This window comes from Diadema antillarum, unplaced genomic scaffold (assembly GCF_040938485.1).
Source record: "Diadema antillarum isolate AM-2024a unplaced genomic scaffold, OU_Dant_1.0 scf00000126, whole genome shotgun sequence".
In the NCBI taxonomy this organism is placed as follows: domain Eukaryota; kingdom Metazoa; phylum Echinodermata; class Echinoidea; order Diadematoida; family Diadematidae; genus Diadema; species Diadema antillarum.
Window position 1 is genome coordinate 501,915 of NW_027271015.1, and position 17,605 is coordinate 519,519.

The window sequence follows — 17,605 nt, forward strand, 5'->3', positions numbered from 1 at the left end:
CTCTCTCTCTCTCTCTCTCTCTCTCATGTCATGATGATGATAGTCGTGTATTGAATGTTATAGGATATGACTATAAAACTGATCTGAATAGCAATGGTGATGACAATTACTACTGCTGGCATAAGTGACAGCTAAATGAACAGATGTTTCCTTGTTCTGATTTCACCTCTCCCTCATTTCTCACTCTTGTTTGCCCCCTCCCATGAATGATAAAAAACAACAACAACAACAACAACAACAACAGACTTAACCGCACAACAAGTCAGATAAATGCGTGCTGGCAACCAATAGACCTACGTGACACGTATCTTTTAGGTTGAAACTATAACTTAATGGCCATGACAAATCATATCAGAGGAAATAATGGCAGAAGAAAAAAAACTGACAACCCTTCTAGTATAAATTTCTGCGAAAACAGGTGCCCCCCCCCCCCAAAAAAAAAAAAAATGCGCGCACTGCAACTATTTCAGGTTATAAGCAGTCTGTAAACCGACCGAACGGCATAATTCTATTAAAATGTCGCCTTATCTTGGCTTCTTTAACAGTAAAAAAACCACACGTTGAACAGTATTGGTGTATTACACATTAATGTTAACACTAAAACAAAACAAAGGGGTTATTCGTCGCTTCATACTTACAATCAAATCACGTGTCAAAAAAATAATGATGATATAAAAAAGGTCCCGAATGCCGAAGAAAATATCGCTTTCCTAGATGCCGCTGCAACAAGCTGAAGTTTATAGTGTAAGAGCTATACCTACCCAATTACACAACAGTAGGCCTACATAATATCATGGCAACATATATTGAAACTTCTTTCGATCTCACACTCATAAAATCTGCGTACCACTGCGTGTGAAAATTAGAATGAACATCACGGACATATCAACTTAGAAGTTCCTCTAGATACTTCTTCCCGACTTGGCGATCATCAAACAGTAAAAGACGTGACTATTAATTTATTTGTATCGAATGTAAACTGTTTACTGTAAACGAAAAAAAACTATACGGAGTGCCTCCTCCGTTTATTGTCTTTGCCGTAACCATGGAGCTACTACGAAACCAAACAAGAAGCACGCATGGACGGCGCGTTTCATTGAACTTGATAACCACGTGTTTCGCACTTCGGCACATATTGCACTGCGCGAAACGTAGCGATTACCGTACTTGTGGCGGACATACTGACTTTGGTCAAGGAATGAAAATGGAATACATTAAGAAAAATATTATGATATTGAAATACCGACATCATGAAAATGTTTGGAAACAACGAATGATTCTGGAGTATAGAAATGAAAATGCCAAACAAAGATTTTCATTCGCTCATAGGGAAGCTCTCTAGAAGAGATGAAAGCATCTCTCCCCTCGTATGGCAGTATAAGTTTCCCCAACAAGCTGAGGTTAGTGAGGTGTACACCAGGGCTCGACACTAACGGTGGCTCGGTGGACCGGGGCCACCAAAAACGCACGTCGGGCCACCAAAAAAAGTCGGATGTTTGCCTTTACTTTTGGAAATGGACAGCGGTAACAGTCGACTCCGTATAAGATGCTAAAATAAATGTCAGATGTTGTTTTTTATTTTTGGAAATGAATAACGGTAATATTCGACTCCGTATGGTACTAAAATAAATATCGGATGTTTGCTTGTATATACCAAGGATGCTTATACTTTTCGATTTGAATAACGGTAAGATTCAGCTCCGTACGGTGCTAAAATTAATGTCAGAAATTCGATTTTGCGTTCGGAAATGAATAACAGTAATGATAGCGACTCCGTACGGTGATTAAATAAATATCGCATGTTTGCTTTGACGTTCGGAAATGACTACTAATGATATACAACTCCGTACGATGATAAAATAAATGCCGGGTATTTGCTTGTGCGTTCGAAAGTAAATAGCAATAACATTCAGCTCTTAAAGATGTTAATATAAGTGTCGGAAATTTGCTTTGACGTTCGGAAATGAATAACAATGATATTGAACTCCGTACGTTGATAAAATAAATGCCGGATGTTTTCTTTCAAGCTCTGGATTTGTGGAAAGATAATAATGTACGTTCATCACTTTTTTTTTCATGATTCATTCACGAATTTCGGGAGTCTGACAGCCATCGGATCTCGTTACGATGTTTTTGTATTGTTTACAGACAAGTATGGCAAACATGAGAGCAAGGCTTCATAGAAGATGAATTACCCTGGTGGCAATCATTGAACGACAATTTCAATTCAATGGGCAATCGTCGGGACCACTCGCGATGTTAGAAAAAATAAACACCTCAGCATCGAGCAATTTCTATTATTGAATGAGCAATCGTCGGGACGATGTGCGACGTTTCAAACTCATACCAAACGGTGATTTAAGTTCAATGGGCAAGCCTAGGGACGATGCGCGACGCTTTAACAATTACTAAGCGCGTCTCTGACCAGTGATTCAAGTTGAATGGACAATCGTCGGGACGATAAGTGCCACGTTTGAACAATTATGGATTAACAAACTCGCCACGGAACGGTGATTTAAATTCAATGGTCAATCGTCGGGACGATGAGCGACGCGAAACCATCACCAAAACCTTTACAAAACGGTTAGTCAAGTTGAATACGCAGTCGTCGGGGACGATGTGCGACGTTTGAACAATCACTGAAACGCTTCGCCGATCGACAAAAGACCTCCTTAATTGATTAGTCGCGACGAAAAGAGACGACTTCGTTCCGACTCGTCGGAACCATCTTTTGTTGATATTTATAATGAGCCAAAAAGAGCGCAGTAATGAGCACATGAGGCCCAAAATTTGGATCGTCGGGGACGATTGGCGACGATCTTTTGTCTCATATCGTCGCGACGAAGATATCTCCCTAACACAGTTTTTCTGTTGTGCCTAACAGCAATTGTGACTGGGTAGTCTAGCTTTACTGCGAATTTGCGTCAGGACTGCAGATTCTTATATCACAGAAATGGGCAGAATCTCTACTTTCTGAAACCGTCCGCCCCAAGTTTGTGCGACCTTCCGTTCTCGAGATATCCCGTCTTGAAGAATTGCAAGACGGCAAAATGTGCTCAAATTCGTCAAATTTGGACTGTTCGCCATAGACAATTCTACTCATAAGGTACTTTTCTGATCAAATTTGCGTCACTGCTACAAATGTTACAATAATGATATATACACATAAATAATCCCTAAAGTGTCCACTTTCAGAATCCGGGCGCCCCAAGTTTGCTTCTTGAATAGTTTAAAAGTTATGGCAGATTTTGTGGAAAAATGCGTCGATTTTTTTTTAACCCGTTTTACGTGTTGTAGCGTTCGCCCGGAAGCGCGGCTTCGCAGATGACCGAACGTTTTCAATATGACACACACATACTCATACAACATAGAATACGGACTATTGTGTTTTTAAAAAAGTGTGATATAAATACAGTTAGAGAACAGAACTTTTGATATGAATTTACGGAGTGTTCAAAATATTGGTATTTTCCAGGGCTGTAAATAACGTCTTCAAACAAACGCTTACACATACTGGAGATAGAATCTTGTGCGGCCTCATTTATTTTGGAATTTTCCCCCTGTTCTTATACCGATTTTAATAGCATGACACCATCGTCAAAGGTCACAATATATTACGACGACGAAATTTACCTTTTATACAAACTGGTGTAAGAACAGGTGGATTGTTCGACGTGATGTTTGTCTCGTTGCTTGTACTGCAAGGCGGTCGATTCCGTAAGTCCAGCTGGAATCCATTTGGACAGTCAATGGTGACAAGGGTCCAATTTCGACCTACTCTGATCGTCGTCTGTGCTTTTTCCGGCGGTACGAGTGATTCACAGACAGTCTGATTTGTTCTGTACACTATGGATTGGACAAGACGAATTGCAAATAAAGTGATGATTACTGGTAAAATTCGCACGAGCTTATGTGATATGAGCTTCGATCATGAAATAATCCCGTATTTTCGATGTAATTTATCAATACAATGAATTCCAAAACATGAATTGGGTGCATTGCTGTTTTTCAGAATAAAGAGTATGATTAGGCAGAAGATTATATCCTACACACTTTGTCCATCGCAATCATTTGAACGTCTATAGATGCGAAAAGCAATAATATTCGACGATAATGATGTTGCTTCTCTGACAAGGATCACAAACATACCTGAGAGAAACGTATCGCATGTTTGGTCAACGGTTGTGACAAGAGATGATTCACAATTTGCATCCGCCCTCTTGGAGTCTATAGAGATTTCCTCAGGGTCTCGCCACATGCAGAGACAGCACTGTCGTGAGAAGGCAGCGAAGGTATGAGGCCTGCAAAACACAATGCACTCGTTGGCGTTGGTGGCGTTCTCCAACTGTATTTCCCCTCGTCCTCTCCACTGGGCTTCATACCGGTAACATCCGATATACCTGGATTCTGTTCCACACAAAAGAACGCAAGAATGGTATCTGTTTGTTAGTGACAGTAGGCAAAGAAAAGGCAAGTAATCTCATCCATTGCATATCAGAGTACTAACAGTTGGCAGAACGACGTCACATACCTGTTTGTTGTTGTTGTTGTTTACTTGTCTGATTACTTTTATCTTTAATCCCATACCTTTCAAATAAACTACATAGATCAAATTATGGAAAATGAAAACTACTTCAAATTCCAAAGTAAGTTAAAACTTACTAATTCATTATTGCATAATCACTGTCATCAATATACATTACTTCTTTTTGTTTGGTTTTTAGCTAAAGAGTTATCAGTTTTCGTTCCCGTTGGATCGACCGAAATTTCGTCTACTTCTGGGAGCACTGGGAAGAATCCTCAAAATTATGAAAAATCGGGCTGAAAAAAGGAAGCTCCTGATAATCATGAATATGAATATTGTTACCACCATTACAGGTAGGCTACTATAATCATTAGTTTTGTCGTAATGACACTTTACGTCTTGGTTTCTATCCATCTGCGTTTTGACTGACCAAGCATATTCTCTTACAACTGCTCACTCTATCTGTGACAAAATATTGTAGAGAGTTATATTATTATTCTTCATGATCTGAAACACACTGATATCCAGCGCACTACCACAAAGATGTGATGTTAGCATTTATGTATCATAATTTGGAGTACGCCCCTATAGATCATGAAGAATAATATTATAGGAAGTAACGTCAACTACAACAAAGAGATTATAGCCCCATTTTCTTACTGGTTCATGTTGTTTAGTCGCATAAGCTATTCGTGGTAAAGAATAAAAATCATTGTCTATATTTCTCCGCTGAGCGTACTATACACACCTGGACATGCTACCAAGACTGCGTTGCCGACACACTCATGACCAGTCTGGTTGAGTCGACTGAAAAGCTCACAGTCTACTTCATCTGTGTAAAAAGGACGGACATTTCTGAAAGCTTTACTTCTCTTGTATTCAAACACTGAATATCTATTTATTCATTTTCTTTTTCATTCTTATTTCATGAGGGTAACCCCATAAGTAGGCAAGTATTGTTCTTTCTTGGAACCTTGAATACATTCAACCATAACAGCTAACAAAACAATGGCCTTTATAAACATACTGATCAGACATATGATAAACAGTCATCACGATAATGAGTAATGCAGTGCGTTTTATGCAAACGATGTGATCATGACAGATGAAGGGAATAATATATATGTTATATATATATATATATATATATGTTTTATATATATATTTACATATATATATATATATATATGTATACAATAATATATAAATACATATAGATATATATAGATATGTAATACATGAACATATGTATGTTTTATATGTATATATATATATTAAAAGAATAGAACAGAACTCAAGCTCATGCTGTCAACACCAACAATAAATTTCTTAACGAACAATTTTTTGTGCTTTTCACCCTTTATCAAGTGTTCTTGATAGAGGGCGAAGGTCCTAAAATGAAAAAAGTAATAAATAGGTAAATAAATAAACTGTTCGTCTTGACAGGGTGTATGAGCTTGTTTTCTCTTCTATTTCTTATGATATTGAACCAACGCGTGGACTACGGGTATTTACTCAATAATAGGGGAAAAAACACATTTGTATAGCGGCCATCCAATTACACTAGTCGTAAGTTTCATGCATAAAATTATGTATGATCGAGTTGCTGCATTGTAGCATGCGCATAGCAAGGAATTATGTTTTTTGGTTTTTTTTTTTCATGAGTATTACTATTACAGTTACTGAATGGCGGGTGAATGCAGCGGTGGCGACCACTGAATGTTAATCATGAATAACCGGCATGGCCACCAAGCAAAATAAAACTCTAATTAATTGCTGCTTGGCTGCAGCTTCGCATGTTTTTGAGGCTTCTATAGTCTATAGACAGGCTGAAATCTGTCGCGGGAGACAAAATTGGCGACCGCTGGCAGCGTAAGATAGATCGCCGCTTTACACAGATTCTTTTAAATGGTTTTTCTAGGGGGAAGGATTTTTCCGTCGCTGCTATAAACAGATGACAGCTTTCAACAGTTTTCAATATACGAAGACTTTTATCGCAAAACGAGCTAAATCCATGCTTGTTAAGTTGAGATATTTAGCTGCGAAAAAACAAGGAAAATACAAGAAACAGAACATACATGATATCTTATAATAACTAACAGAATATTCCTTGTTATGTCACAATAATGAGGTATTCCTGGAAAGGTTTAATTTTGCTCTGTCTGACAATGGACTTGTTAGACCCAGTGTTATTTATAGTTTACATTAATGATTTTATCGATCTTCAGATAAACTCTTTCATATTATTTGCGGATGATTCCAATCTTTTTTATTCCCACCCTGACCCTAATACTTTAATTAGTACAGTGAATTATGAATTGAAGAATGTTTCACAATGGATATATGCAAATATTGTAACTGAATATTGAGTAGACAAAGTATATGTTTTTCAGTAATTCCTTAGATAGATTACCAGGTAATGTTATACTAGTATTTGACACTACTCCCCTATCGGAGAGGTTTCGACTATTAAATTCTTAGGTGTTTGTGATGATAATAAGTTATCATGGAAGTGTCATATAAACAGTACTTGTAATGTAATTGCCCGTAACATAGGCATAATGAATAGATTGAAATATTATCTTCCTTCTTCGGCTTTGATTACGCTTTATTCAAGTTTGGTATTGCCGTACTTGAATTACGGAATTCTTCCTTGGGGGAATACATATTCGATCTTGTTAGATAAACTTTTTTCTGCAAAAGATGGCGCTCAGAATTGTTTTTAACCTTCATATTCGAGCACATACTGACAAGCTGTTCCTTGAACACACAATTCTGAAAATGAATGAGTTGTATTTGTTTCAACTTGGTCAGTTTATGTTTAATTACAACTGCAACCATCTACCCAAAATATTTTATTCTTTATTTCACCGTAACAGCCACGTACATACTTATCCCACGAGACAATCTAAACAATTTCATCTTCCCTTATAGTGAGAACTGTACACACTCAAAATACATTTGTTTATACCGGACCCAGATTTTGGAATAGCTTAGATAATGATTTAAAAGAATCTGTGAAGTTAATTACACTTAAATATGAACTTAAGAAATATTTGTTTTCTAAGTATACCAATTAATTCTGTTTAATAAAAAAAAACCCGTTATGTTTCACTTGTCCTTGAGATTTTGTTGTGTGTCCATAGACCTTTTCCATCCCTCTCTTTTTCCCTCTCCTTTTTCTTCTCTATTCTTCCCTGCTCCTCTTTCCTCGTTCTTCGTTGTCCAGTATCTGTCTGAGTGCATTTCCTCAAATTCTGTTATGTCTGTGTTTTGTGTTGATATTGTTGTTGCTGTCGTTATGTTTTTTTTTTGTGGCCGATTGCATATCTTCCTTTCCCTTCAATTTTCCTGGCATACCTGGCCCCATAGTGTTTGTGCCACAAATGTGATATGTTATGTAGTTTATATGTTTGCATTCTAAAATCCTAGTAAGTATTGTTCATAGTATCAGCATCAATGAGTAAATGTACAATAGTATAAAGAAGAATTTAAAATGAATACGTTTTATTGGTATAACAAATTGGTGCTGTTGTTGCTTTGTTCCAGTGTTCCACGTCTTACAAGCTTGGATTTTTTAGTGGAACACTGTTTTCCATCATTGTAGTTATTTACTATTTTTGTTGCCATGGCAAAGTACATTGTTTCTTTTTTTATGACATCATTCGTGCATATACTTTATATTGTATTTGAAAAAAAATCCTCTATCAGACGAGTGTAAGAAAAATTAAAAAACTGTATCACTTTGAATTATGTCAACTTTTTTTTTTCCTTTTGATGATGGAAATGAGTACACTATCTGACTATTGAATTGAATTGAATTGAATGGACTTACTTTGTAATGTTTGGAAATGGCGCTTAGCTCATTTTGCAATAAAATTCTTCATATATTATGCATATATGTATATATATATATATATATATATATATATATATACATACATATCAAAAAGATGAGGAGAGAGTACTAGTATACCTCCTGCGCAAAGTGGAGACTCTGGAGACTCGAAGTTCTTGCTTGGTTGTGCGTTTGCTCGACGCATATCTTGGGAGCCAGGCTTTTCGCAGGTAACTGTGGCTACTTTGTAGTTGGTGGGTAATCCGCACTTTGTGCTCCATGTACCATTGTCGCCAACCTCGATGAAGACTTTGAATGAAGAAGCAAGAAAATGTTCAAAATATAAAAACGGCTCCAGCACATCTTTGCAAATCCCTACGAATAGCTGATAAATACGAAGAACGTCAAACGTGTTACGAACCATTCTAGAAGTAGCAGCGGATGAGAATGCTATCTTCAAATTTTCGCATTCTTTGGGCATTCGGTGAATCGATACGATCTAGTGTGACGCAAATTTCGTTAGGAAGACAAATATACAAGAGTTTGAAAGCATATCTGATATACAATAATTCAAAAGTACGAGACAATGCATCAAGACAGATTGAGTGCATCAAGAGCTCTTGAAGAGGGTCAAATGACATGCTTTGACATTAACAGAATGAGATGGAAGGAGATGCAGAAATCCCTTGTATGCTCTAAGTGTCGTTTGGAACAGATACACCATACCTGGGTTGTACACACTATCTTGTCAACCTCCTTGGCATGAAAAGTGGTACAATTGAAACCATGGTTTAAACCATTTGTATGGAGCACCAAGTGTCTCATCACCAATTTCGTTACGAAATGACTGATTTTGCTCTTATGCATGTTTTAGAGAGCTGGAAGTACAAGGCGTGTTGGACGTCTAGAATATTATTATGATGGAATATGATTGTGGTGTCCCATTAAGGGACTCGGGGGGTGAGTTGGCTCAGTCGGTAGCGCGTCTGCCTCACGACCACGCGGCCCGGGTTCGAACCCGAGTCTGGACTGAGCAATGTTGTGTGTAAGTATACCGTCCCCTCTAGCAAGAGGCAAAACACTGTCCCTCGGATAGGACATAAAATGGAGGTCCCGTGTATAAGAGAGTAACAACTCATTCGCGTAAAAGATCCCGCTTCATTCATTCATTGCAAAGAGCAGGGTGTATAAGCAGGTGAAGCTGAATATGGGCTATCCAGCCGTCTTCTCAGATGGAAATGAACAAACAAACAAACATATAAAGAAGCTTTACATAATATTGTACTATGCGAAGGTGCAGGCCCTATATAGGCCTACACTGTATATTCAGATAACACGTATGGAACGACACGCTCAAATTTGAGGGTGAATGTACATAGATTTGCTAGTACATTTACGGTGTATAGTATGCACATAGATTTTGTATTCCAGATACAATTTGGTATCTTAGAGAGTCAGGACATTAGAGACATTAAGAGTTGACATACAGTTTTACGAGACTGCTGGCCATGTGACTCAGTTTCTGCTGGTTTTCAAACTAATCACGCCTTGACGCATTTCGAAAGGAAAACTTGACACCAGACTCAAGAACAAAGCGTCAGTTAATAACTGAGCGCACTTGGACACTCATATGAGGCTGACAGTATTTATTAGCCATTGTTGCCATTAAATACTTAAAACATTACATCATCACGTGGATGATGAAAGATATGTTTTTTAACGGTATAGTCATATCAACTCTGGACTCACCAGAGTTTGTTGTTTAGTGCGTTAATCTGATGGGCAAAGGGGAAAAGAAAGATCGTATATGTGTGCCTATATACCCCATCAAACTTTGGATAAGTTTGCAAAAAGCAACAACAGCAACTGGAAACAAAGTCGCGAAATAAATTGTCATGAATCGCACAAGATGTGAAGGTGGACTTGATAACCAAGGGGACAGTTTAGTGCTTTGTCTGTGTAATAAAGTTTGCTGTCAGCTCGAGATATATCACTGGTTACGAGTATCACAAAAGCAGTACCAGAACTTAAGTCCCCGCTTCCTAAACTGGTCGTCCGTGAAGCTATAATAGCAGGGCCGCGATGTCGGCCAAAAATAAGATCAAAAGATACATATCTTTTTAACTAACTATTGGCCTCAAAAACATATATGGGAGCCAAAGTAGGCATGTTGTTGAAAAGGTTGAGAAGCACGGTTTTAGAGAGTGAAATATAACGAAAAGATAAAGAATTTACAAACGCAACGCGCCGTGGTCAAAGATCAAATCGACTCTGCCTTGTAGTAGCACGAGAGAACATGCATACTAATATAATCAATAGGCACCTACTTTTTGGAACGGACTGTCCGATCGGCATCAAGTTTCACCCACGATATCCTTGCCATGCTTTCAAAACACCATGAAGACAATTTTGAATGGGAACTCGACAGAAGGTCCAAACACTGGTACTTCCTTTGCTCTGAAACTGCATGGACTCATCAATCGTCATGACGTGGTGGGTAGCGGCAACGAATCTCATATTTTACAGGACCTATCCAATCTTGTAAGTTATCACCATTAGCAGGGTCAGCCATCCCCTTTTTGAAAAGAAATTTTGTGTTGATCTGCAGGTCCTTTGCCTTCCCGAGGAGAGTTTATCCTGAATTTCTGAGGTGGATGACGATTTTTTTTTAAAAATTCTGTTACAGACTTTACTGGCAATAAATGGAAATAATTATGCCATCGCTCACAACTCTTAAAACGCTATAAGCTTACTGTACGATGTGGATGGCAATTTTCTCCAGATTTCCGGCATTTTGAAAATGATATCCAAATAAGACATAACTGGAATCAAACAGCCTGCGAACAAATTAAAACCTATCAAACGTTATAAATTTTGAAATGAACTGAATCAAATATTGAATCTAAAATGACGAGTTAGTTGAAGGTTAAGGATTGTCTAATTATTACAGATGCGGATTTAGGAAGAGGTAGTGATTCTGCATGGTTGCTGACCACTTGAAAAGGTACTGCATAGCATCTTACTGCAACATGATTTCATCAGTGTATACCACTTGGAGAAAAATTCCCAGGACAGTCCTAAAAGAAATATCTGAATTCCGTGATACTTCTTGGACACCATTGTTTCCTCCCTTCAAGAAAGAAACCTCAACCTCATTTTTTTTTTTTTTTGCAGCGCCATAGAATCAATGAGACAAAATCTTACCGTCCTTTGCAAAGGATACTGCAGCTGCACACCCAAGAACCAGTACAAACACTCTTTCGACGCTGAGCAGACACCAAGTAGCTTGTGTTTTGATGGCCATGTTAAACTGAAAGCAAAGGCAGATTCCTCTCAGAGTTTCATAGGCTATTACCGCGTCTGTCCCCTCTTTGATACCGAGGCTCGTTGCTATATAGATAAATACACTGAGAGGTGGAGACGGTGCAAGGAAGCTTCACCTTTTACCAAGGAGAAAATACGTGATTCCGCGCACGACACTATTGTTTTGGATACCGAGAGCACCATAAACATTGGATGCGCTGAGAAGACCAATCACAAGGTTACCATTATATCTATTGACATTATACCCTTCAAGTTTCAGTTTCCATCTTTGACATTAATCTTGTAAAGTGTCATGTAAACAAGTCCTTGATATCACATCACAGTGATCGTCCTCAAGTGTTCTTCAGGAAAGCTGTGCGACAGTGGACATCCCCCCCCCCCCCCGTCCTCTCCTTCTCACAATCTATACCTCTTTTTCACTTTTAAATGTGTCAACTTGAGTATGCCAAGGGTTCGATAATTATACAGACTCTTCGAGACACCGACGTACAAAAGACCGAGGGTCCGATAAACCGAAATTCCTTCATAAGATACCTACGGATGATTTTCAGAGTCTTACACTGAACACCCATTTAAGAAAAAAGAATATAACACCTTAATTGGTTTATTTTGGTACAGAGTCTCGGATCTTACAGCGGCTAGGAAAAGGAATGGAACAATGTTTTCAAAATCCATAACTTATCACAATGAACGAGGAGAACGACATAACAGCTTCACCTATAGGGACGCATGCTTCAGAATCAAGCAGAACAAAAGCAGAAAACACGCAGAAATTCTACACGTGAAGTTGTTAAGCAAGCAATATCAATTACGTTCAGATGGTGACCCTTATCCTCGAAGATAGGTTATCAACTAGCTTCGAGGATAAGTTCTATGGGGCGCCAAGTGACGAGCAGTCGATTTCGTTTCGAAATTAGTCATTTCATTGACATCGTGTCACAACGTACAAAGGACAGGTCAAAACGCCAATTTGGATCGATATTCATTCGCTATCCCCCAGGGTACTTTCGAAAAACCAATACACCATCAGCGCAGGCTTCTATAGGTTTTCCAAATTGTAAAAATCAATTTCGAAGACTCATTAGACAAGTTCGTCCCGAGAGGCACACAGAATGCAAATCCTAACTTTAATTTAGATAATCATAATCATGATTAGTTTTTCGTCAACGATTTTCAAAGACATCGCATTCAAAATCGTCAATCGTCATTAAAATTCATTCCTGCCGCCCATTGACTGGCGAATGTATCTTTTTCGCACAATTTCACGATTCTTTTTTTTTTTGTCTTCAAACAAATGAGTCTGATGGTATTGGTCTTTTATTGTGAGGGTGAACTAATTCTAAGCCGGCATTATCAGAGAACATTAAAACTTCCTAATAGACAATCTGTAATCATGCGGTGACAACATCTGGACTTGAGCTGTTTTGCTTCCTGATTTTGTGTTATTGCATCTCATGTATGAAACAAACTTTTTTTCAACATTTAAACAGGCAAAGACATAGTGCATGCCTTTTATTTTTTTACATTAAAACGGGGTTGAAGTCTACACACATGTAAAATCCTCCTATATCTTATGCGCCTGGAAATCGTGGATCACTGTTTTCGTTTGTGTGACAATACATTTGTTTGTTTCCGTGTGTGATTTAATTAGGGTGTGTTTGTATATGTGCATAATGTGTGTGTGTTTGTGTGAGTCTGTGATTTGTGTGTGTGAGGGTTTGGTACACTTTTGTGTATGTTACTCCTAAATGTGAGAAAAAAAGTTAAAGGTTGCACGCAAAATGAAATAGTTTAAAAATCACGACAGGAGAGATACAAAATAAATTCGAAGGAAAATTTGACGAAAATGATCTCTAAAAGACGAAATTGCTTTTCTTGTTATGAGTACAGCGAGTGTGACCAACAAATTTGAATGGCAAATGACAAGAACGTGTGACAATGTTAATGAAAAATTTAAATAGACTTTAAGAAAAGATGGACTAAGACGAATTTGAAACTAGGATTGGCATATTCCAGATTTCTCGGAACGAATTTAGATTACAAATTGATTAAATGGAATGAAAAAAAAAGTTTGAAAATGAATAGGGAAACCAAAATAAACATATTACCAGTCAGCGTAATCTCGTTGGTATCGTCAGACCCCATTTGACATCACAGTTTTCGGCTCTGTGCGCCTATACTTGTGTGTTATCAGGCTCCCGTACAGAGATCAGTGATAAAACTTTACACCATTCGTCACATGAATCCCCCAATATATTATATGAATTGGGCCAACCTTCCCAATGTAGGCCTACATAGTCTGGCCACGCTACCATGTCTTTCAAACTTGACAGCATAAGGGCTTTTTACACTTGTGTTTCTTAACCCCGGACTTTCTCTGACCCAGGACTATCGTTAGTCCCGTACCAATTTTTTCAGCTTTTTACACTCGCCAATTAGTCCCGTACTATCTCTTGTCCGGGGCTAAGGAGAAAACTGACCTTTTTACACTCGTATTTCTTAGCCCCGGACTTTCCAAACCACATGAATATTCATAATTACGCTGTGTACTGTACACGTACACGCACGCACCGGCAGCACTTGATTACCTCGTTTCTGATTGGTCAGTGAGGGTCCGACTTCGTCTCCGTCGCTTAGCCCAGGATTATTTTTTCGTTCTGTTTACACTCACTTGCTTGGCACCGCAATTGCGGTGCTAGCACCGCAATTGCGGTGCTAACCCCTGCTATTTTGCAGGGCCAGATAGTACCGTACTATCGGTGGGGCTAGCCCACTTTGGCAAAAACGAGTGTAAACAGAAAGTGGGCTAAGGATAGTCCCGTACCAACGGTGGGGCTAAGGCCCCCCCCCCCCCCCCCCCCTTAGCCCCACCGTTGGTCCGGGGCTAAGCAAAATTTTACAAGTGTAAAAAGCCCTATAGTCTGCTCTCGCTTCCGCAAAGTTTTGGTTTTAAATTAGACAATAGTTTGATGTCTAGAATAATCCTGTCAAGGATGTTTAATTACCACTGAATATTTTCGTTTTCTAAATATATATGATAATAAAACAGCACTTAACTGAATCCTCCTTCAGAGAACATGATGAATGTAGCATTAGTCTTAATCATATGGTTAGTGGCAAGTGGAAGGAATTATGTAGGCCTACCTTTCGTTTAAAGAAAAAATACATTTTAGCGGTCAACTACTTCGACATTATATATTTCATCAATCAATAGCCGCGCACATGGAATTGACTAAGATTTTAAAATTTCCTGCCTTAAGAATTCAATGTGACAATTTTCTGACCCTCCCCTGATCCTGTATTTATTTTTGTATTCATAAAATGTACTGTGACTGCTGTTTTTTAGGTAAATTTCTAATTCAAAGGGCCACTCAACAACGAAATTATGAAAATTCAACAAAATTAAAGCATATCAATAGATCGAACAAGATTACATGTACATCTTATATCCCGATTTCAAAATGTTACGTTTGCAATAATACGAGAGGCAATAGGAAAGGCAGCGTATAGTTTTGGTTGAGACCTACTTCAGTTTTAATATTCTTTGTTGAGATAGTGAGAAACCTCTCATGAAATATGAAAGAGCGTGTAATTCCAAGGATTCAACATTTATTTGATGAAAACCGGTTTTAGTATGGCTCAGATCTCAAAAACATTCCTGATAAAAAAACGGGACCTACCTTTTATTAGGATCGTTTCTATTTACTTTTCTTTTGTTGTCTCAGCGATTCCCAAACTGATTTTCAGCGAATAAACTTTGAATTAATTCTAAAATGGTATGCTCTGCACTTCTTCATAAGTGGTTTCTTGGTATCTCACAAAAAAAATTAAAAGCCCAATTTTCACCCCCACCAATACTATACAATTCCTTTAAGCTGCCAAAGACGTATGCATTGCAGTGGCGGATCCAGAGGAGGGCGCAACCGGCGCATGCCCCCCCCCCCCCTTTATTTTTCGTTAAAAACAAAATAAATACAAATAAAAAATAAAATGAAACCTAAAAGTGGCACCAGAAATATTAGTTGGGCCCCTCCCCCCCCCCCCCCCCCCCCCTTTACAGAATTCCTGCATCCGCCCCTGCATTGCAATCACATCGGGCAGGGGTTTCTCTCTCGCTATATACATTGTGGAAAAGCCAAGCGTATACATTACAAAGTCTTGTGTATGTATATATACTAGCAGTGCTCCCGTTCGTTATTCATAGCACTTTGGGCGGTTTCATGCACTAGAAGGTCCTGTTGTTGGGGAACAGTTGTGTTACTCTTGGGCAGTTTAAATAAAATGAATTGAAATTGAATTGAAATAGAATTGGGGAATTCATGTCCCTCTTTTCAACAGGTTAGATTCGGTCATCCACTTGCTATGAGCTACAAAACCTTATATTTTCTACAATTGGATATTGCACTGCGGTGTCTTTTATTTGTCTCCGTCTTCCCTATAAAACAACATTCCGCCCAAAGCAACAATGTTTATCAAATAAGGAAGAAGGAAGTAAGTAATATTGAAAACAAAAGAAACCAGAAACCACCAACTTTCACTTGCATTTTCAGTGAGAAAAAAATATATGTATCAACATAATGACAATACATTCCCCATTAAGATTTATGCATTCACAGAGGGTTGACCGCGACCTCATTTTCTTTCCATTCTATGGCAATCGAATGAGTATATAATGTGCTTACATGATTATATTCATGTCACATGAGTATCATCAAGTAAATTAGTATTTAAACAATGTTTCCTTTGTCTCTGTCTTTCTCTCTCCCTCTCTCCTCCTCTTCATCCTCATCCCCTGCCTTTATACGTGCGGATTGTCTATAGGTCGGGCTTTTTACACTTGCAAACTTTTGCTTAGTCCCGTACGAACGGTGGGGCTAGGGGGGGGGGGGGGGGGGGCTTGCTCCACCGTTGGTACTGGACTTTCCTTAGCCCGCTTTCTCTTTACACTTGTTTTTGCCAAAGTGGGCTAGCCCAACCGATAATCCCTTACTATCTGGCCCTGCAAAATAGCAGGGTTACAAGCGAGTGTAAACAGAACGAAAAAATAATCCGGGGCTAAGCGACGGAGACGAAGTCCGACCCCCACTGACCAATCAGAAACGAGGTAATCAAGTGTTGCCGGTGCGTGCGTGTACTTGTACAGTGCACAGCGTAATCATGAATATTCATGTTGTTTGGAAAGTACGGGAATAAGAAATACGAGTGTAAAAAGGTCAATTTTGTCCTTAGCCCAGGACAAAAGCTTGGTACGGGATTTATTGGCGTGTGTAAAAAGCTGAAAAAATTGGTACGGGACTAACGATAGTCCTTGGTCAGAGAAAGTACGGGGTTAAGAAACACACTTGTAAAAAGGGCTCAAGTGGCTATTGACAGAAAATTGCGTTTTATTGTTAAAACATTTGAGACATCTTATCTCTTAGAGCTATAGTCCATAGATTGTGAAAATGAAAATGCGGCATTATAAGCTTTGAGTGGATCATTTGTACCTATTTCATAGAATACTGCTTTTCTGCTTATGGACTGGGATAAATAACTTTATCCGCCTTTACAGCGGGCAGACGGCCTCCGTTTGTCATCTTTACCAACAGGTGCACGTTCCGGCTTCCGGCTTGTATAGCCCTATATTGTAGTCATAATGATTAATGTAATATCGATTACAAATGTAACATCTTTTACATTAACCTTAAATATAAGGGGGAAAAAGGTGTACCCTGAATGTAATGACTGAAGAGCCGAAAATATACCAACTGTACATACCATTATTATTATTACTATTATTATTATTATTATCATTATTGTTATTATTTATTCGACCAGGTAAAGAATATACATATCATAAACATTAAAAACATGAAAAAAAAACCCAGAATGAACATTACAAAGGATACACTGTACTGTACACGTTACACTAAATGAAA

The 17,605-nt window shown here is 38.4% G+C and overlaps 1 protein-coding gene across 3 annotated transcripts in view; it reads right to left on the reverse strand.

Moving 5' to 3' along the window:
- Window positions 1–17,299, reverse strand: part of LOC139720285 (uncharacterized) — a 49,308-nt gene extending 32,009 nt beyond the window's left edge. The window contains exons 1-5 of one of the 3 annotated variants that reach the window (XM_071631646.1): window positions 17,174–17,299; window positions 8,502–8,672; window positions 5,274–5,357; window positions 4,150–4,407; window positions 3,634–3,846 (exon numbers count right to left, since the gene is read on the reverse strand). In XM_071631646.1, coding sequence (XP_071487747.1) covers window positions 3,634–3,846; window positions 4,150–4,407; window positions 5,274–5,357; window positions 8,502–8,568 — 622 coding nt within the window. In that variant the 5' untranslated portion in view covers window positions 8,569–8,672; window positions 17,174–17,299. Of the gene's footprint in view, window positions 1–3,633; window positions 3,847–4,149; window positions 4,408–5,273; window positions 5,358–8,501; window positions 8,873–11,567; window positions 11,742–17,173 lie in introns of those variants that run through there. The other 2 variants (XM_071631645.1, XM_071631644.1) reach the window with 2 other exon arrangements.
- Window positions 17,300–17,605: the final 306 nt, after the last annotated feature.